This window comes from Musa acuminata, chromosome BXJ2-10 (assembly GCF_036884655.1).
Source record: "Musa acuminata AAA Group cultivar baxijiao chromosome BXJ2-10, Cavendish_Baxijiao_AAA, whole genome shotgun sequence".
Taxonomy (NCBI): Eukaryota; Viridiplantae; Streptophyta; class Magnoliopsida; order Zingiberales; family Musaceae; genus Musa; species Musa acuminata.
In genome coordinates this window covers 21328855-21349554 of record NC_088347.1, presented here as the reverse complement: position 1 = coordinate 21349554, position 20700 = coordinate 21328855, and the positions used below count along the sequence as shown (strand labels likewise).

At 40.6% G+C, this 20700-nt stretch overlaps 4 protein-coding genes across 5 annotated transcripts; 2 read left to right on the top strand and 2 right to left on the bottom strand.

Annotated features, from left to right (window-relative positions):
- Positions 1-35: 35 nt before the first annotated feature.
- Positions 36-713, bottom strand: LOC135626041 (aldose reductase-like). Its single transcript, XM_065131231.1, has 3 exons — positions 429-713; positions 246-296; positions 36-169 (listed from the first exon to the last, which is right to left on the bottom strand). The coding sequence occupies exons 1-3, from the start codon at positions 711-713 to the stop codon at positions 68-70; spliced, it is 438 nt and encodes a 145-aa protein (XP_064987303.1). The 3' UTR covers positions 36-67.
- A 2021-nt stretch (positions 714-2734) lies between these two features.
- LOC135624455 (exocyst complex component EXO70B1-like) lies at positions 2735-5005 on the top strand. Its single transcript, XM_065128078.1, has one exon. The coding sequence runs from the start codon at positions 2960-2962 to the stop codon at positions 4847-4849; it is 1890 nt and encodes a 629-aa protein (XP_064984150.1). The 5' UTR covers positions 2735-2959; the 3' UTR covers positions 4850-5005.
- Positions 5006-8112: 3107 nt separating this feature from the next.
- On the top strand, positions 8113-16874 carry LOC135624454 (ubiquitin-activating enzyme E1 2-like). Of its 2 annotated transcripts, none has more exons than XM_065128076.1 (7): positions 8113-8253; positions 8385-8713; positions 9487-9704; positions 12614-13408; positions 13518-14386; positions 14916-15348; positions 15868-16874. In XM_065128076.1, exons 2-7 carry the CDS (start codon positions 8398-8400, stop codon positions 16465-16467), a joined length of 3231 nt encoding a protein of 1076 aa, XP_064984148.1. In that variant the 5' UTR covers positions 8113-8253; positions 8385-8397; the 3' UTR covers positions 16468-16874. The 2 variants fall into 2 exon arrangements, with proteins under 2 accessions (XP_064984148.1, XP_064984149.1); XM_065128077.1 differs by having other exon boundaries at positions 8134-8253; positions 8382-8713.
- Positions 16875-17256: 382 nt separating this feature from the next.
- Positions 17257-20407, bottom strand: LOC104000128 (ran-binding protein 1 homolog a). Its single transcript, XM_009422087.2, has 4 exons — positions 20225-20407; positions 19986-20137; positions 19776-19901; positions 17257-17731 (listed from the first exon to the last, which is right to left on the bottom strand). The coding sequence occupies exons 1-4, from the start codon at positions 20365-20367 to the stop codon at positions 17517-17519; spliced, it is 636 nt and encodes a 211-aa protein (XP_009420362.2). The 5' UTR covers positions 20368-20407; the 3' UTR covers positions 17257-17516.
- Between the last annotated feature and the right edge of the window lie 293 nt (positions 20408-20700).

Here is a 20700-nt window from a genome sequence, read left to right as displayed (position 1 = left end):
TAAAACAAGTATCTGATAGTTTTCATCTGTTGCATGTCGATTCCAATCCTTATCCGTTGTCAGTAGATTAGGAAAAGTGAGGTTGGAGGACATGCCACAACTTTGATGTGATGAACAGGTCGTTTCTTGGTATCCCTGCTTGCAAAGCAGCTTGGAGACCTCGTCCTACCTGAGAGTAGTACTCCATTAGAATGTCATCCATGGAAGTAGATCAAATCAAGATGGCCAGAGCCTCCGGGCTATACCTCTTCTTGAATCGCATATAGTGGAGCTGTGTCCACATGCCTATACCCAGCCTGCAGCCAAGAACAAGGGAGCATGACGTTAATTTTGCTTGTGTAGATCACCACCACGATGCAGAAACAAGTTGGCCTGTGATTGTAACGGAAACATAGGAGAATGAAGAAGACGGGGAAGAGATCAAGCACCTCGGTGATGGCAGTGTAGACCGAGTGGGAGGCTTCGGAGGAGGCGGACTTCCATGTCCCCAACCCCACGGAGGGGATGGAATGCCCGCTCACCAGCTTGATGTAGCGTAGATCCCCCTGCGCGCTCGGTGCATCGCACAATGCCTGCGACATCTCTTCCTCCTCTTCTTCTTCTTCTTCTTCTTCTTCTTCTTCTTCCTCTTCCCCCTTCGCGCGATCTGGTCTTCTTCCTCTAGCTCGCAGCCCTTCGCGGAGATGAAAGCGAGGTCCACCATGACTGTCCATTCTTATAGACGTCTGCATGGACGACACGTGTCCGTTGACTCTCGCGTGTTAGATTCTCCTTGGTTTTCGGCCGAATGGATCCATATACGTCCTCCAAATATAAAGGGCACTTTGTTGAAGATTTCGTCCTCTGAATTGGTCTGGAATCAACGATGTCTTCGGTGTCATGAATTATGTCAAGTATGGAAATTAGCGAGAGTAGATCTTCGTTGTTCGTCGTCATAACTTGCTTCTTTCATATGTGAAAAAGGATAGATCAACATGTTGTCACATTAATCTACATTCTGTAATATACAATTCTTGAGCTTGAAAACAATTACTTAACTAATTAAAATTCAAGACACGCTTCCCTAAGTAAATAATCCATCAACTTTAACCATACGGAACGATGCTGCATTTCTCATTTGGGCTTTGGTAATGATAAAAGGAAATATTCGCTTGACATGTAATCTTCGGCCATACAGAAGAATCAAAATGAATCTTGCCATGAGATGCATCCGACTCGAATCATCTTACATGAAGAGGGATATTGGGGTCTAGTTTCTTTGCATATTTGCACATATGAGCATCACCAACAATGTGTAGATCTCGAGCCTACAATGTCGAGTGGATCCACCAACAACGATAATGATTGGCTTGATAGTCGAATTGCATGACCCAATAAAAAAATCCCTACTTAATTTTATTAAGGTATTTTATGTTGCCAACTTAATCTTTACAACGATATAAAAGTATAAAGTTTTTTATCTAAATTTTATTTAGTCCACCAAGTTCATGTTTTTCACTTAAATATAATTTTCCCTCTCTATCCAATTTTGTTCTTTAGAAATTTTTTAATATATAGTAGACGGGGTTAGAAATTTTGTTCTTTCACTACATTCTATTCAGTACATATTTGTGTAGAGAGAGATTTTTCTCTCTTTTTTTTTTGTCCCCATTGTTCCTCCTGTTGCTATCAATTCTTAGATATGGTGCCCACATAAAGTAACCTATGTACTGATAAAAAAAAACAAAAATAAAAAAACTATTGTAATAATATTATTATTATTATTAGAAAATCAATTTTGAAGGCTAATTTTTTATAAATGAATTCTCGAAAAAAAATTAATTATTATTATCCTATTGAAAAAATTATTTTATTCTTGTCTCCATTGGACTTGTCGTCGTCCTTCGTCGGCCTATCCCCGCACGCCTTACACGAGAATGCACGAGAACTATTATCACCACTCACAGCCCTCGCGTGATGTAGCTCTTGTTGTTACCACCTGCAACCCTCGCAAGATAGCTTATCATTATCGTCACCCACAACCCTAGATTTGATCTTGGCCTCCCTACTGATCGACCCTCATCATGCTACTCGTAGGCCTCACGTGAGAAAAGAGGAAGCTCAAGGATTGTTGCCACCTCCACGAACCTCACTAGCACTCATCAAATTGGTTATTGTCTTCGAGTACACAACAGTGGATTTGATGAGGGTCAATAAAGTCTATGAAGACAGTAACAAGAACGACCCTCGTGCCCTCTCTTTCCATGCAAGCACAACGAGATTGATGTAAGATGAGCGATGCAAAGCAAAAGTGACGGGAAGTTTGACGAGGACGAGGGTAAAAGAGTTATTTATATAAAATCTGTAAAAAAATTTTAAATTGGTAGGCTATGCAAAAAAAATTTCAAAATTAAGATTTTTTTACCTCGAATTCGTCTGTTTTTTATTAGAATAACAGTAGATAAATGGAGACAAAGCTCACTTTCGGAGAATTAATATCAGTCTTCTTTTTTGACCAGCTTTTTCTTTTGACCCACATGTAACCCTCCTTTGTTGCTGGATTCAATCCTGACCAAGGTCCCACACAAATCGACCAAACAAGCGATCGTAAAAGTGGTACGCAAAACGGGTCCCTGTATACGTGTACTTTGTCCTTTTCTTTCAATCTAAGATTTCATCGACCAATCGCGCGAAGCAGCGCACCGCTTTCCCTTCTCCCGAGTGCAACGCATAATCACGGGAATGCCATCGGGTGGTACGTCATCGCGCTCCCTGTTGCCCTTTCCGTGTTCCTTCTCTGCCTCCTGCCACCGTCTCAGCGCTATATGCTGTCGTCCACTTAGAAGGCGCGTCTCACTTTTGTTTCACTTCGTCCCCCCGACTCCCATGGCGGCGACTCCCCGCTGCTAGTAGTCAGTGGGCACCGGAGTAGTAGTAGTAGTGTAGGGAGAGACGGAGGTTGGAGAATAACTTACGCGCCATGGAGGAGAGCGGGGAGGAGAAGCTGATCGCGGCCGTCCGCCACATCGCCAAATCGCTGGGCCGCACCGACACCATGGCCGACGACATCCTCCAGGTCTTCTCCGCCTTCGACGGCCGCTTTTCCCTTGACAAGCTCGCCTCCGACCGCTCCGTCCCTGCCCACCCTGCTGCTGCTCCTGCGGCCGCCGGACGAGAGGCGGACGACCCCCGGCCGCCCCTCGAGCGCACTATCCGCACTCTCGACCGCCAGATCTCCCGCTTTGTTGCCTCTGAGCGACTCATTTGGTCCGACGCCGCCGATGCGACCGCCTTCCTCGAGGCCGTTGATGACCTCCTTGCCACCATCCATGACCTCGACGCCCCCCCCGACAAGCCCCTCCTTGACCGTGCCGAAGACCTCCTCCAGCGCTGCATTCTCCGCCTCGAGGAGGAGCTCCGCGCCATCCTCCGCCGCCCTGTTGGCTGTGGCCCTGCCGTTGGAACCCCGCCATCGGACGGCTCCGACTCGGACGCTGCCGAAGGGAGCGAGGACCGCGTCCCCGTCGCCGCCCCCGTCGACGACTATAACCTCGTCATTGACGCCCTGCCCTCGGGCTCCGTTGCGGACCTCCACGCCATTGCCCGCCGCATGGTCGCCGCCGGGTTCGGCCGCGAGTGCGCCGAAGCCTACGGCGTCTCTCGCCGCGGCTTCGTGGACGCGTCAGTCGCTCGGCTCGGCATCCGACCCCGTCCGGCCGAGGAGGTCCAGGCGTCCACCTGGATCGACCTCGAGGACGAGATCGCCCGCTGGGTCAAGGCCGTCAACATGGCCTTCCTCATCCTCGTCCCCAGCGAGCGCCGCCTCTGCGACCGCGTCTTCGCCTCCCTTCCCCCATTCGCTGACATCGCATTCGCCGCCGCCTGCCGCCCAGCAGCAGCCGGGCTCCTCTCGTTCGCCTACGTCGTCGCCGCCGGCCCCCGCGATCCGGTTCGCCTCTTCCGTCTCATCGACATGTACGAGGCCCTCCGGGACCTCCTCCCCGAGCTCGACCATCTTCTTTCGGAGCAGTGTTCAGCCGCCCTCCGCGCCGACGTCGCCGCCGGCCGCAGGGCCCTGGGGGCAGCTATCCGGGGGATATTCGTTGAGCTCGAGAACCTGATCCAGCGTGACCCGGCCAAGGCAACCGTCCCGGGCGGCGGCCTACACCCGATAACCCGGTACGTGATGAACTACCTGCAGGCGGCGTGCGCCTCCCGGCGGACTCTGGAAGAAGTCATGGACGAGGGCGCAGCCATCCCGCCCGACCCCCACCACCCGTCCTCGTCCCCCTCCCTTTCCCTCCAGGTCGCGTGGCTCATGGACGTCCTCCATTCCAACCTCGAGAACAAATCCAAGATATACCCGGAGCCGCCGCTGAGCTACATCTTCCTGATGAACAACGGCAGGTACATGACCCAGAAAGCCAGAGACAGCGAGCTGGGGGCTCTTCTGGGGGAAGACTGGATCCGGCGGCAGATGGCGATGGTGCGGCGGTGGGGCAACGCCTACCAGAGGGCCACGTGGACCAAGGTGGTGGCGGTGCTGCGAATGGACGTCATCGGCGGCGCGGTCGCCTCGGTCTCGCCCGCGGCCGGGAAGGCGATGCGGGAGCGCCTCCGGGTGTTCAACACCTACTTGGAGGACATCTGGAAGGTGCAGGCCGGGTGGGTGGTGGCGGACGAGCAGCTGCGGACGGAGCTGAAGCTGGCGGTGGGCGCCCTCGTGCTGCCGGCCTACCGCAACTTCGTGGCGCGGCTGCGCCTGGCCGGGGAGGGTGGCAAGCAGGCGGAGCGGTACTTGAAGTACACCGTCGAGGAAGTGGAGGCCAGGATCAATCAGCTGTACGACGGCGGCCGCAGAAGGTGTTAGCAGCAGCAGCGAATGAGTTGGGGATGAAGGTGTTACTTGCAGTCGTGGGGTTTGGAATGGGTTTACGCCCACAAAGAGCACAATGACATGTTGTGTGAGCTACACGAATAACTCGAAGCACACAAGTTTTCCTGGTCATAATGTTCTGAAAGCAATGCAATATTAGATCAGATCCAATCGTCACCATTCTGCAATAATAATAATATTATTATTATTATTATAATTATTATTTATGATTATAATTATAATTTGAAATGGTTTTAATCATCATTTCAAAATCCATAAATTATAGATAATATTTTTATTTAAATTTTAAAATCCTTATTTTTATTGAACATTCTCTACTTGGAAAAGGGCCATAACTTCTTGTAAATACCATAAGTAGTAGAAAAGTCTCATCCCAAAGTCATAGATGTATTATAAACTAATATGTTACTAAAAATAAATATAAAATAAAAATATATCAACGAATCATACATATTGGTAAGGACCTCCTAAAATATCATAAAAATTATATTCAATACTCATAAAATATATTCAAATATTAACAATTTGATAACATACCAATTCATTATGAAACTCATGTATCAAATAAATAATATTACATCTTACGTGGTAGACAAAATTATACATCAATCTTATTATACATATTAGTAATACGTATAATAGTCGAGCAACAAAAGTATACATCACAGTAAATTGTATACTCTCTCAATAATATATGAAGATAATTTATATCACACTCTCAAGAATGGATAGATTGACATATCTTACCCATCTAAATAGGCAAATGTTCTTCTCAATAATGGATTAAAAAATCATCTAATCATTTCGATAATTCTCGAAGGGAATCACTCTACGTACCCTCAATAGTGATACATAATAATATATGATCATTTATTCATGCATAAATTTAAAAAATAAAATATTATAAAATATCATGACCATGGTATATAAATTGTTAGACTAGGTCTATTCTTTAACTCGTTTCACAATGTGCAGTTACAATATAGATCACTTAGCATATCCACATATTCCACATGGTAATAATATTATCACATTAATATAAAAATAATATAGAATTACTAATTATTTTTAAATCATAACTTTGAATAAAGTTTTTAAGCTCATCAAATTATAAAGACATGAGGTATCAACCTCTTAATAACCATCGAATTGAACTTTAATTGAAATAGCTCAATTAACTTGAATTAAATTGAATTCAACTATGACCTGAACCTATCATCTCTATTAAACTAGTCTGAAACTATTCTAAGTTGGTCTAATTTAGAATAGTTTTGAACTAGCATAGATTAATATATGATTCAATCAACTAATAAGCATAAATCAATAAGGGAAGAGGGAATTAGACTAGATTGCACGGTATTAACCCGAATTAAATCGATCCACCCGAGTCCTAATTTTATCTAAAATTATAAGATTGTCAAAATGATTTAGTGAGAAACTAATATGATTTATGCTTTTTGAAAGGTAATTTGTATTTATTTATTTTATTAAAAGTAATTTTTATATTTATTAATATGATTATAATTTTATTTATTATATATTAAGATAATATAGATTTTTTTTAAAGATTACATATACATACTTATTAATTAATTCAGTTTTGAATTAACTATTAAAAAATATATAATAATATATTTAATCATGAAATATTCAATAAACTTTTGGAATATAATTTTACCAAATAATACTCATGTTAATATATATTTAAAACATGATTTTCATCTATTATTTATCAAACATTGAAAGCATTCTATATTCCATACTCCAACTCATTTTCATAATTATATATTAAAAATATAAATGTTTTCCAAATGGAATCAGAGTATTATTTTAAATATAAATTCGGGTGTTGGGATGTTGGCATGGAGCTGTCATCATGTCACATTTTAGATTTAAAAAAAATCATCATTTCAACATAATTTACAAAAGATATTTTTCTATTTTGAATTCAAAATCCTTCTTTTTACAATACTGAATATTTTCAACTCAAAAAAGGATTATAACTTATTGTAAATATCATAAATAGCGAAAAAAATCTCCTCCACCCATACTATGGATCTATTACAAGTTGGTATGCTATTTTAAATCATTTCTAAATAATATAGAACTACTAATCATTTCTAAATCATAACTTTGAATAAAGTTTTTAAATTCATCAAAACATAAAAGGCATGATGTATCAATCTCTTAACAACCCTTCATCAACATGAACCCTAATTAAAATAATTTAATTGACTTGAGTTAAATTAAATTCAATTAGGAACTAATTGAATCGACCTTTAATCCTTATTAAATCGATCGATAATCATTCTACGCAGGTCTAATTTAGATTTAATCGATTTCAATTAAGTTAAATAGACTTAAAATCGATCAAATTGATCTTACAATTACCTAGCTTGGATTGGTCAAACTAATATGATTCAATTATAATTTTATTTATTTATACATTGAGATAATACAATTCTTTTTATAAAATTACATGTATATATATACTTATTAATTTAAATAAAAATATATATTCACTTTTGAATTAAATATTAAAATATCATAATAGTGAATTTATTATAAAAAATATTTAATAAACTTTTAGAATATAATTTTATCAAATAATACTCACGTTAATATATATTTAAAATATAATTTTAATTTATTATTTATCAAACATTCGAAGCATTCTATATTTAAGACTTATTTTCATACTTATATAATAAAAATATAAATATTTCTCAAATGGCAATCATAGTATTTATTCTAACCAAAGCACATTGTTATCATCAATGTAAGATAGAAATAATATAATTAAGCTTATTCAATTTTTATTACATGACAACACATTTTGGTCTATGATAGCTTCTCCGATTACCCCCCCCCCCACCAAAGTAAAAGCTCCAATCGGAGAATCAACGACACTTCCCTCAAATTCCTTTCCCCTTCTCCGGTCATTCGCCGACACTCGAATCGAGACTCCAAACAAAGGAGAAAAAGAAAGGCATCGCCGGCATCTCGACTTTAACCATTCACATAACATTCCGTTATCTTCATAAAATTATTTCCTACCTCAGAATCTCACGCGCATTGTTTACGCGAATTATAATTAGACGAAGTGGTGGGTCCACTTTTCGGTCTTTTCTTCAATGAGACTTCAGGAGATACGCAAGCCCATGTATGCCTATACGGTCGCGTATAGTATACGCTTAGCTTCCATTCCGCGCTATAAATACCGAGGTAGCCGTGACCTTGTACTGCCTCAGGAAGCGCATTGCTTCTCTCTTAAAACCCTAAAGTAAAGAAGGCGATAGAGGCGGAACGGAAAGAGATAAGGAGGAGGAAGAAGACCAGCTGCGACCTCCTTTGATTCGTTTCTTCCCCGATCCCTCGTACGTCCGTCTCTTATTAATCTCTCTCGACCGGTCGTTCTTGTGGTCGGTCGGGGTTTCTGGTCGTTTAATGTGGTCGGTTCTTGTTTCGTCGTTGTTTCTTGTTTCTGATTCTTTGGGGTTGTGAGTAGCGGGCCGCTCTATATGATTTCGCGAAAAAGAGCTGTGGAAGGACAGATCGACGACGACCAGGCGGCTGCAGCGGCGGACGATACATTGCTGAAGAAGACGAGGGGGGACTGTCTGATCTCTTCGGCGGCGTTGGAAGGCACATCGGCGATGGAGGAGGAGAACAACCAAGCAAACGGAATGGAGGTCGACGACGGCGGGCGCAAGCAGGCCGATATCGACGAGGACCTGCACAGCCGGCAGCTGGCGGTGTACGGACGGGAGACCATGCGCCGGCTCTTCGCTTCCAATGTTCTTGTTTCAGGCCTCCAGGGTCTTGGTGCTGAGATCGGTAAAGCTTCTTGATCACCCATCTGCAATTTGTGTTTGCATTCTTTAGTATCTATTTCTCTCGACAAGAAACCGGGTCTTTGTGGGGGTTGGGATGTAGATATAAGAATACTTCCTTCGTGGGAGTACTGACTGGGACTTGAATGCATCTTTTAATCATTGTCTTGTTTTGGATAATTAACGTTTGTTGGCATTTTTCACCTTTGTTAATCGTTTAAGAATTTGCAGATGCGTTATATGTGCTGATTTGCATGATGATCTGTTGGACTGTCAAGATTACTTGATTGCATGACAGTTTTGGATGATATGTTAAATTGCAAGACAGTAATTGAGATATCACAATTTTTCTCGTTTGAAATTTCATTTAATTATCTCATACTCTAGAGCAGTGAGACTATGTATCTCCCCTTTAGGCCTTTGCTTCAGTATGATGTCTTGTTGATGGATTGGATTTTGATAATGTTAAATTTATCCGCTGAGATTTGTTTTACATTGAATGGTTCTTCTAATAAGAGGATGTCTTTGTTACTTATTTTTACCTTTAGATAATTCATTTTCTCTTTCCTGTCCCGTTTGGCGGAAACATATGCAAGAAATAACCATATCTATGTTCTATTCTGTGTGCTTTGAGAGATGTAGTAAAAATATTGTCAATTTTTAATCACGGAAATCTGTATCAGCAAGTTGTTTGTTAGGGTTTCCGTTTTGTGTTTATTGCATTGCAGTTTGCTCGTTCGTGTACTCATCATGACTCGTGAACTTTTTTCCTTGCAGCAAAGAATCTCGTTCTTGCTGGTGTCAAATCTATCACTTTGCATGATGAAGGGACCGTAGAACTATGGGACTTATCCAGCAACTTCTTTTTCTCTAAGGAGGATATTGGTAAGAATAGAGCTCTTGCTTGTGTTCTGAAGTTGCAAGAGCTTAACAATGCTGTGCTAGTTTCTACCTTGACTGGAACTTTGGCTAAGGAGCAGCTCTCTAACTTTCAGGTTTGTTAGCTTATAAACTTTGCTTATAACAGTTTGTTCATTCATTATTAATTACCATCAACATTCAGTGCTCATACTCGTACTTTAGCATCACTTGAATTTTGCATCCCTTAATGTCAGTGATGCCATGCAATATTGTAGTAGTTTAAACTGTAATGTACATTGTCATTCAGTGAATTTTTGTCTCCCCAGGGGGTCTTTGTAAGTTGTCAGAAATACTTTGTCTCGATATCTATTGTTAAATTGGTTGCTTGAATGTCTAAGATTTAGCATGACTAGTTAAATCTGTAAATGACTTCTTTTGATTGAACTAGAAATGTTGTATTTCACAGAGCATTAGTGGTGGGAAAATATCCATGTTACCAACCACAAGTAGTTGTTAGTTGCAACATTATGGTTGTTGTTGTTGTGTTAGGATTTGTATATATTCTTCTTTCATATTATAGTATTCTGGTGGAAGTTCCCTAGTTGTTCTCATAGGGGTTCCTTTGTCCTGTTTAATTTACTTTTTGCATAGCTGTTAAGTAAAGTTTATGAAGATTTGTTGTTTTCATAGGGTCATCTGGTTGTTGTGTTAATTTGTAATCTGATAGTCATGTTAATTGGACAAACTTTTGTCATAATCAGGTGCATTTTGAATTTGTATATGAAATTACGTGGGGCTTTCATAAGCCTACAAAACGTATTCAGAGTGTTGGTGAATATTTCATTTAGTTGGTTGGTTGATGCTTATCACAAGAAGAGAATACGGCTTTTGATAGGAAGCTTTTGCACAGGTTAATGTTTTGGTTATGGTGATTGTAATAAATTAATCTCAGCTAGTCGGATGAGATGAAAACAACTTATCAAGTTGTACATATCTTGATGGTTATTACTATGTTCTATAAAGGCACTTCAATGAGTAGAGGTTTTCACCAGAAAAAAAAGAGATTGTGATTGATACAGTATGAAATGTACTATTACTCATAATCCATTTCAACTTTCATGCTGTTTTGTAAGTACTTTCTCGTGTCGGAAAAATGTCAAGATGGAAAATTATAGGGTGGGGTGAAAGCCTGGTGAGGCAGTACATTTCATGTTGTTCTTTTGTAACGTCCAAACAATTGATTGAACACAGTTCAATTAAGAAAACCTCCATTTTGTTGGTTGTGGTCCGTACTAGTGAGTAGCACATTTTATGTGCAAGAAATAAGCATGGGCTTTTTTATTGATACAGCTGTTGCAATGTCCCAACTAATCATGGTCAACTACATGAATCTTTTCTTGGTGTTTAACTTTGTTGAGGGTGATATCACCAGTCAAACTAAGATCTATCAAGTTGTCCAGAATGACAGTTCCATAATTTTTGTTGTCAAAATAATTGAAGAAAATGGATGTGCCATGTCTCTGAGGGAGTACTGTAAAATTTTAGAAGAATACCTGCACAGAAGGTGCCAAGTATGATATCTTGTAATGTGTCCAGCATCTTGATTAAAGATGTTAGTCTCTTAGTTCATTGAGTTACTATTGGACAATAATTCTTGGACAAGTCAACATATAACTCATTAGTGTCAGCAATGTTCTTGATCATCCACCAAAGCGTCTCAACTATTAGTTCTGTAATTTTAGCTTTTTATAAATTTAAAGTGCGCACTTGAAAATGGTGTATATGTGCTTGGAGTTTTAGCTGTTTGTCGTGTGTGCGCGCGCGTGTGATTAAAGCTCAACTGACTAACCTGCTGGTGCACAAGGTTGCAAATCTTCTCCTTTTGTGACACACATAGTAAGTAGCCACTGTTGAATCACATCATAGCAGTCATCAGCAGTATACCTTAGTAGCCACTGTTGAATCACGTCATAGCAGTCATCAGCAGTATGCCTCCCGTCCAGATATTCTGACTTCGTTCTTTTATGTTAAGTGTTTCATAGAGGCTCTTCCTTTCAGCTACTCTAATTTGCCCATTGATCACTTTTATCTACATTTTGTTTGCAGTGAAGAAATTTTTGAAAACAAAATTTGTTTGCTAATATCCAGTTAACTAGAATAGAGATCCTTGAAACACTTATAATTCTTTTCATAATCACATCATTTTCTTGGGCCCTTCTTGCAATTGCAGGTGACGAAGCTCTGGTGCCATCCCCTTGTCAGTTTTACTGATACTTCTTATTACTTAGAATCTTAAAGAAAAATTATCACAATAGACCTGCTTGTTGTTAACTACATCTCTAACACACCTCTATCACTCTTGAATCTTTGGTCTATTTTTTGAAGCTTCTAGATCATCTCCATCTTGAACTACCTAGTTCAAATCTGTTGCACTTCTGAAACCCACGTCTACTTCACTATTGATGCTGGTTCTAACATAAAATTGGGATGACCCTGTAACCATTTTTTCTTTTGAAAACTTGCTTAGGTTGTACTTCTATTAGAATTGATTGCTAGCATGTTTCTCATGGCTACCAGGTTTCCTCCATTTCGTTGGAATTTGTTATTCTTGTGTGTGGAAAGGAACTATCAAATATGCACTTAGAGTTAATTTGGTTGGTGGGATTAAGGCCTCCATTGCTGGTAACTTCTAGCGGTTGAAATGATTTATTGAATCTTGAATGTATATTACATTTTTGTAGTTAATGCAAATAATGTGCAAGTCTTTGACATAATGCAAATGACAAATTGAATGAGGTCATCTAAGAAAGTAAGAATGCAGTCATGCTATCAATCCTTAGGGAATTGATGTGTTTAATCTATATGCAGATATTAAGTACAAGTTGTACATATAGGTTAGCCTGTGCATGTGCTTTGTGAATCAGATGTGATAACTCCAACTCCATATTTGGAATTAGCTTCATCTCTTTAATGATTCAGTTTATTAGTTCTTTGACGTGACACTTTTATGTTTCTATAGCTTATCTTTTATGATGCTCTGTAGGCTGTTGTTTTTACTGATGTGAGCTTGGAGAAAGCAATCGAGTATGATGATTTTTGTCACAATCACCAGCCTCCAATTTGCTTTATTAAATCTGAGGTTCGAGGACTTTTTGGTAGTGTTTTCTGTGATTTTGGTCCAGAGTTCTCTGTTTATGATGTTGATGGTGAGGAGCCACATACTGGTATAATTGCATCCATTTGCAATGATAATCCTGCAACGATATCGTGTGTTGAAGATGAGCGGCTTGAGTTCCAGGATGGGGATCTTGTTGTCTTCTCTGAAGTTGAGGGGATGACAGAACTAAATGATGGAAAACCCAGAAAGATCAAGAATGCAAGGCCATTTTCATTTACTCTTGAAGAAGACACAACTCAGTTTGGTTTATACAAGAAAGGTGGAATAGTTACACAGGTAAAGGAACCAAAAGTCCTCCAATTCAAGCTTCTAAGAGATGCTCTAAGAGATCCAGGGGACTTTCTTTTGAGTGACTTCTCCAAATTTGATCGTCCACCTCTGTTACACTTGGCTTTTCAAGCCTTGGATAAGTTCAGGCATGATATGGGACGTTTTCCTGGTGCTGGATCAGAGGATGATGCTCAACAGTTTATAGATTTTGCTGTCAATATCAATGCGAGCCTTGGTGATGGTAAGCTGGAAGAGATTAATAAGAAAATTTTGCAGCATTTTTCTTATGGTTCCCAGGCTGTTTTGAATCCTATGGCTGCAATATTTGGTGGTATTGTTGGGCAAGAAGTTGTTAAGGCGTGTTCTGGAAAATTCCATCCACTTTTTCAGGTGAAATATAATATGGGGTTTTAATACCTTTGTTTATTTCATAGTTTATATGTTCCTCAACCATTTTCAGTTGTCCTGCAACCTAATTTGTCTCTTGGGAAATTTGCAGTTCTTTTACTTTGATTCACTTGAATCCCTCCCTGCCGAAGCATTGGAGGCTAGTGATTTTAAGCCTCTGAATTGCCGATATGATGCTCAAATCTCTGTGTTTGGATCCAAGCTTCAAAAGAAATTGGAAGACGCCAAAGTGTTTATAGTAGGATCTGGTGCCTTGGGTTGCGAGTTCTTGAAGAACCTAGCTTTAATGGGAGTTTGTTGCAGCCCAAAAGGGAAGCTCACTATTACTGATGATGATGTCATTGAAAAGAGTAATCTCAGTCGGCAGTTTCTCTTCCGTGACTGGAATATTGGGCAAGCCAAATCCACAGTAGCTGCTGCTGCTGCTGTGTCAATAAACCCTGATCTCCATATCGAGGCTCTTCAGAACCGAGCAAGCCCAGAGACAGAAAATGTGTTTGATGATGGATTTTGGGAGAGCTTAGATGCAGTTATTAATGCATTGGACAATGTAACTGCCAGAATGTACATGGATGGTAGGTGCTTATATTTCCAGAAACCACTTTTAGAGTCTGGAACTTTGGGTGCCAAATGTAACACACAGATGGTCATCCCTCACTTGACTGAGAATTATGGAGCCTCCAGAGATCCACCTGAGAAACAGGCACCAATGTGCACAGTTCATTCGTTCCCTCACAACATAGATCACTGTCTAACATGGGCCAGATCTGAGTTTGAGGGTTTGCTTGAGAAAACACCTAATGAAGTAAATACATTTCTAAAAAATCCAAATGCTTATGCTGCTTCTATGAGAAACGCTGGAGATGCCCAGGCTAGGAATCTTCTTGAACATGTTCTCGAGTGCCTTGATACAGATAGATGTGAGACATTCCAAGATTGTGTTTGCTGGGCAAGATTTAAGTGAGTCTCAGTATCTTTTCTAAATTTAGACACACTGTTTTATTGTGTATGGTCATCTGTTTGCATCTATGCATGATAGCCGCTGATACTTTGAGATAGATGTTTTTCTTTTCTGATTTAATTACAAATTTTATATTAGGGGCTTTAATGCTTCTTAGAATTCAACTGCTGTTTACATCTCCATAAATGGTTTTTTTTTCTCAAACATTTTGTCATATTTTATGATAAGCGGATCTGGATTGGTTTTGTTAATCGAGGTAGATTCCTGGTTGTTCCAAAACTTGGTTTCCACCGTGTCCGAAGCCCTTTGTACCTGCATAAATAATTTATATATTCTCTTAAAAAATAAATGTTGTCGGTGTGTTTTGTATGGTAATTAAACTCAGTAGTTTAGTTGTCAAAACTTACATAATTTTAGCTCGTAGGACCATATTGTGTTTCTGAGGTTCTGTCATATTATATTATGTTTTTGCTTATGCAACTTCCTTTTTCTATATATATTATTGAATCAAGACAAATATGCTCCCAGGTTTGAAGATTACTTCTCCAACCGTGTGAAGCAGTTAACGTTTACCTTTCCTGAGGATGCAGCCACCAGCAACGGTGCACCTTTCTGGTCTGCTCCTAAACGGTTTCCACGGCCATTGCAGTTCTCATCAAGTGACCCCAGCCATGTTCATTTTGTTATGTCTGCTTCAATTCTTAGAGCTGAGACATTTGGAATCGTTGTTCCTGAGTGGGCCAAAAACCCAAAGAAGTTGGGTGATGCTGTTGATAAGGTATTAGTCCCTGATTTTCAGCCCAAGACAGGTGTTCAAATTGTGACAGATGAGAAAGCTACTAGCTTGTCCGCTGCTTCCATTGATGATGCTGCAGTCATTAATGACCTTATCGCAAAGCTTGAAGAGTGTGCCAAGAAGCTGCCTCCAGGATTTCGTATGGACCCAATTCAGTTTGAGAAGGTTAGTTCTATTTCTTCCTGTGTATTATATAGATTTTATCAATCATGTTCGAACTTTAGGAGTTCCGTTCATGCTTTTTGAAATGTGCAGTGCTTTCTTTCACAATCAAATTTTGCACTTAAATGTGTTTGATTTCTCTTTCATGTGCATACTTTTCATAGTTAAATTCAGTCCAAAGTTTTTGAGGTCATGTAATATGTTTCTGCGTCAAATGTTTATGATGCTGCTCATCTCACGGAATCTCACATGAAATCGTTACTAGATGGATTTCATTATATGAAGGTTAATTTATGACTCCGACCACAGCCAATCTTTTGTTCCATATCATATACCTTGATTATACCATGATTCTTCTGCTGTCCTCAGCAGTTACTCTTAAAAATTGATCCGGTCATGTAATCTAACAAGTCTATGTTCTCTTTAGCAGTTGTTGATTTGCACTCTATCAATTTGTTAAGCTGACGTGTAAAATTGGGTTCTAAACAGTTAGCTCTCTTTGCATTGACTGGCAATGTACAGGATGATGACGCAAACTACCATATGGATTTAATAGCTGGGTTAGCTAACATGCGTGCGAGGAACTATGGCATTCAAGAAGTCGATAAGCTGAAGGCGAAATTTATTGCTGGGAGGATCATCCCAGCGATTGCGACATCAACAGCAATGGCTACTGGTCTTGTGTGTCTGGAGCTATACAAAGTGCTAGCCGGTGGGCATAAGCTGGAGGACTACCGAAACACATTTGCTAACCTTGCACTACCTCTATTCTCCATTGCCGAGCCTGTTCCTCCTAAGATGATTAAATTCCGAGACATGAGCTGGACGGTGTGGGATCGCTGGATCATCCATGGGAACCTCACACTTGGGGAGCTGCTGCGGTGGCTCAAGGACAAGGGGCTGAGCGCGTACAGCATCTCCAGTGGTACTTCTTTACTTTACAATAGCATGTTCCCAAGGCACCGGGATCGGATGGACAGGAAGGTGGTTGATCTGATGAAGGAGTTTGCCAAGGTGGAAGTGCCTCCTTATAGGCGGCACCTGGATATTGTGGTAGCATGCGAGGACGAAGAGGATGGGGAAGATGTGGACATCCCACTGATATCAATTTACTTCCGGTAGACAGCATTTGAGATGGAAAGAAACATATAGGAAGACTTCATATTTTCAGCTAATCAAGAAAAAAAAGAAAAAAAAAGAATGAACCGCAGGAGATGGATTGTACGCACCATGCATGCAGTCCACTTGCATTTCTACAAGGCATTCATTGGACTGGTCTTCCACAGTCTTTCCTGTTGGTTTATGTTTCCGCTGTATCATTGCTTGATCCGAGAGGTGTGGTGGTAAATGGGATATATTACATGATCGACAATGCTGCTGATGTGTGTCAGGTTTTGTGGTCGTCTTATGTCATGTCTAACACTCCACAGTGACCTGGCAGTTCTGCTGCATGTACTTGATGACCGTTTTAGTGTCTTGCATATGCTGCACCGTTTGCAGAAACGTTTCCGAGCTTTCACCTTTCTTCACACTTTGCCTTCAAAAGTGATAGGGCTTCGAGGGATGAGAGGGGTCATGTAATTCGAGTGTGAATTGATCCCGGTGAGAGTTTCGTGTATGACAAATCTTTACGGAAGATTGTTGTCCGGAATCATAAGACCTTTGTGCGGTTGCCCTCTGATGCCCAAATCCTTGTTTTCTTACCGTACTTTGCTGCGTCTCCTTTGGACCATAAACCTTCCTTTCTTTTTTACCACACAAGAACATCAAATCATTTACATGTAGGCGGTCGCTATAACTTTGTGAAGTTATTAGAGGTTCTGCCAGGCATTTCTATTCATTCATTTATCCTTTTTCTTACAAACTCGATACGTCGGAAAAGTTACAAGTTTGAAAAATCAAAGGGACGAGTAAAACAAAAAGGCAATTTACCAATGAAATCATTCAAACAACGGGGGGCATATAGCATCCATGACAATGATATTCCATCACGCACTCAGACGACACCACTCCAATCAATCATACAAGAGAGAGACTCCACCGACCTGACACGACCCCATCATGACTTACAAAGTCATATTTTTACACACTCTTTGGTGTCCCTTAAAAGCATGGGAACTTCTCCAACCTAAGTAAATATATCATATACCCTCTCCTCTCCTCCGCTACCATCAATCCTCCGACTTGGTAGATTGCTCAGCTTTGGCTTCCACCTTAGCTGCAACTTCCTCCTCCGCAGCCGCCGCCTTTGCTTTTTGGCTTCCATCGACGCTCAACTTGTCCAGAAGCCCAGCAGCAGCAGCTGCCGCATCGTCGCTCTCTTCCTCTTCCCTCTCTCCAAGGGATTCAGTAATGCTTTCAATCATCTCCATGAATTTCTTGCAGTCTGAACCAAAAGACCAACTTAAGTAGGCCGGGAAAGAAGACACAAACACTGAGGGCAGGTGGTGTGGCCTATGAGAGTAAAGGAGGCAAGCCAGGCCCCCTTTAAACATAAAAGCCAAGAAAGACTATTCTACAGTTAAGCAAAATAGACAATTTGTCTAATTGCGTACAAGTCTGTCAATACATACATACATACATACATACATGAATCTCTACAGTATGTATATGTCGGTAAAAGAAACATCACGTGTGGCGGGGTCTAAAGTCTTTCCAAAGTGCCCACACAAGCAGACATTCAATTTTCATCATGAAACCAAACATCTACACTATCATCACAAGGCTAAACGCCAAACGCTTGTTAAATTGAACTTCCAAACCATTCATTTCAACTACTATCCATAGTTCAACAGACTCTGCAAGGTATTTCTACAAGTTGTGATCATGGAGCAAGAAAATTTGATCTTCACATGCTTTAATCTCTGACAAGAATAATATATATATTAATACGATTGCTCATGCATGTATTGGTATACGGTGCGGGTGTGCATGCCAATACAGCATTCAAGAACAGCTTACTCACGTGGACTCTTAAATAAACTTCCAATCACAAGTGTTTCACCTTAAACCACTAAAAGATCAGATAAACCATGTATTGCTTCAGCAATCAAGAGAATGAACCAAGCAGTCATGGTTGCTTCATTTTTACCAAGAAATTCCAACCAACCTCAAATTCTCTTAGGAAACATCTAGAAGGATAACTCAAGAATGAACATTCAAAAAGGTTGGTTTAAATATAAACTTGACATACTCATATCTAACATTTATTAAAATAAGTAGTATAAGATCCATCTGCTAAAGCTTACAAATATTTACGATAAACATTCAAAGAGCCACTTCTCAAGAATCACCGACTTCATGTTAACACGAAAAACAAAAACAACAAAAATTCTTGACCACTATCCGAGTACTATAAGATCCATCTGCTAAAGTTCACAAACACTCGTGATAAACATTCGAAGAGGCTATGTCTCAAGAATCACCGACTTTCCAGAACTGATGAACGGCAACTTCATGTTAACACCAAAATAATAACAAAAACTCTTGATCACTATCTCAAGTGTACAGAATTTCTTATCATTTTATTTCAACTTCAATACTTGATTTGTACTTTAATGTCGATTAGCAGGCCTAATTACAGATTATATCACATCTAGGGGCATTCAAACCGAACCGTTAAGGGCCGAACCAAACTGAATCGTTTCTTCGGTTCAGTTAAAGTAAGGTAATCCAAAACAGAACCGATTCGGATCTATCTAACCGAACCAATTCAAAATCAATTAATCCAATTTGTTTAATCGGTTAACCGATTTATAATTTCAAATAATTTTTAAAAATATATTTTTTAAATTAACAGGTTCAATTCAATTGAACCAAACCGGAATCTTGGACCAATTGGACAACGCGATAATATTTGTGAAATTGAACTCACATTATTTGTAAAATTAGGCATTTGAGCTAGTTTTATTAATCAATTTGAACCGGTTAAGTTAATTTTCATCTGACCCACCCTGTTTCTGGTTAGCCTCAGTGGCCAACCCTTCTAATCCCAACCAATCTGATATTGATGGTGAATGATATAGGACCAAACCAAGATATTTCAGCCAACCTTGGTTATGATCAACTTACAGTGATTTCCACAAAAAGAACACCCCTCAATTTAATTAAAACCTAAATGCTACAACCAATCATGATCCTACGAACCTATGAGAAAATGGTTCCTTTGATGTCTTAAAAGGAATGCAGAAAAGGAAAGAAAAAAAAAGAGAGAATGAAATAGGAAAACACATTAAAAATGGGTTATGTTGGAATAAACAACATAAAAGGAATATAAAACAACGCTAACAATCATAATAATAAGAAAAAATATGGAAAATAATCTAAAACACTATAATGAAAAAAAACCAATCGCTAGATGTAGATATAATGACAAGAACTTTCAAACAGCCACGAACAATTGCAAGCAGGAAGATGATGAACATACTCACTTTCAACAGAGCCGAACCGAATGCAGAACATCTCCTCCTTGAGTTCCCCATCGGCGAAATCGGACGCATGCCACACGCACGACTTATCGTTCCCCGCGTGCTCCTGAATCTTGATCGACGGAACAACTGAGACAGAAACCACAAAATTACACACACCGATCCGACGATAAACATAGAACCAAAAACCAAGAACGGAAACAAGCGGTCCACCTAGATGGTTGGCGCAGATCTTGAGGGTCTTGGCTTGGCGCATCACCAGCCGCACCTTGCCCGTCTCAGTGTGCTTCAAAAGCTTCACGCTCCCCGAACCCCTCTCCTTCCACTGGTTCCCATCCTTATCGAACCGGTACAGCTTCGCCTTCCTGAAAGCGATGAATCAAGAAAATCAAACCTCGAGATCTCGAAGAAACCCAGAGCAATGGTCCGCATCGAAGGAGAAGAAAGCTTACAGATCGAGAAGGACGTCCTCTTCCTCCTCGCCGGTGGTGACGGCCACCTCCGAGAGGGTGACGATGGGGGCGATCTGAGCGCCAGTGTCCTCATCGTCGCCGGCGGCAGCCTCCTCCTGGCGATCGGGATCGTTGCTCGCCATTAGAGGAAGTAGATCGACTCGAGAAAAGAGGACGCCGGTTAGGGTTTGGGATTTATACGGGGAGGTGGCGGTGGGAGTACAGCACCGCTCACAGAAACATTTATGTACGGATATAGATATACCGTCTGATGTTTACCGGTGGAGATATTAAGACCGTTGGATTGCCATGTGGTTACGGAGAAAACGGACGAATGAGATCGACAAACTATTTAGATGGACGGAGATTAGGTGACTTTGGACGCACAAGAATCATTTACGAGTAAAACCGGAGCCGGCTCGCGAGGGATGTCTATCACGTGCCAGGCACGTGATACATCCATATTTGCCACCCGA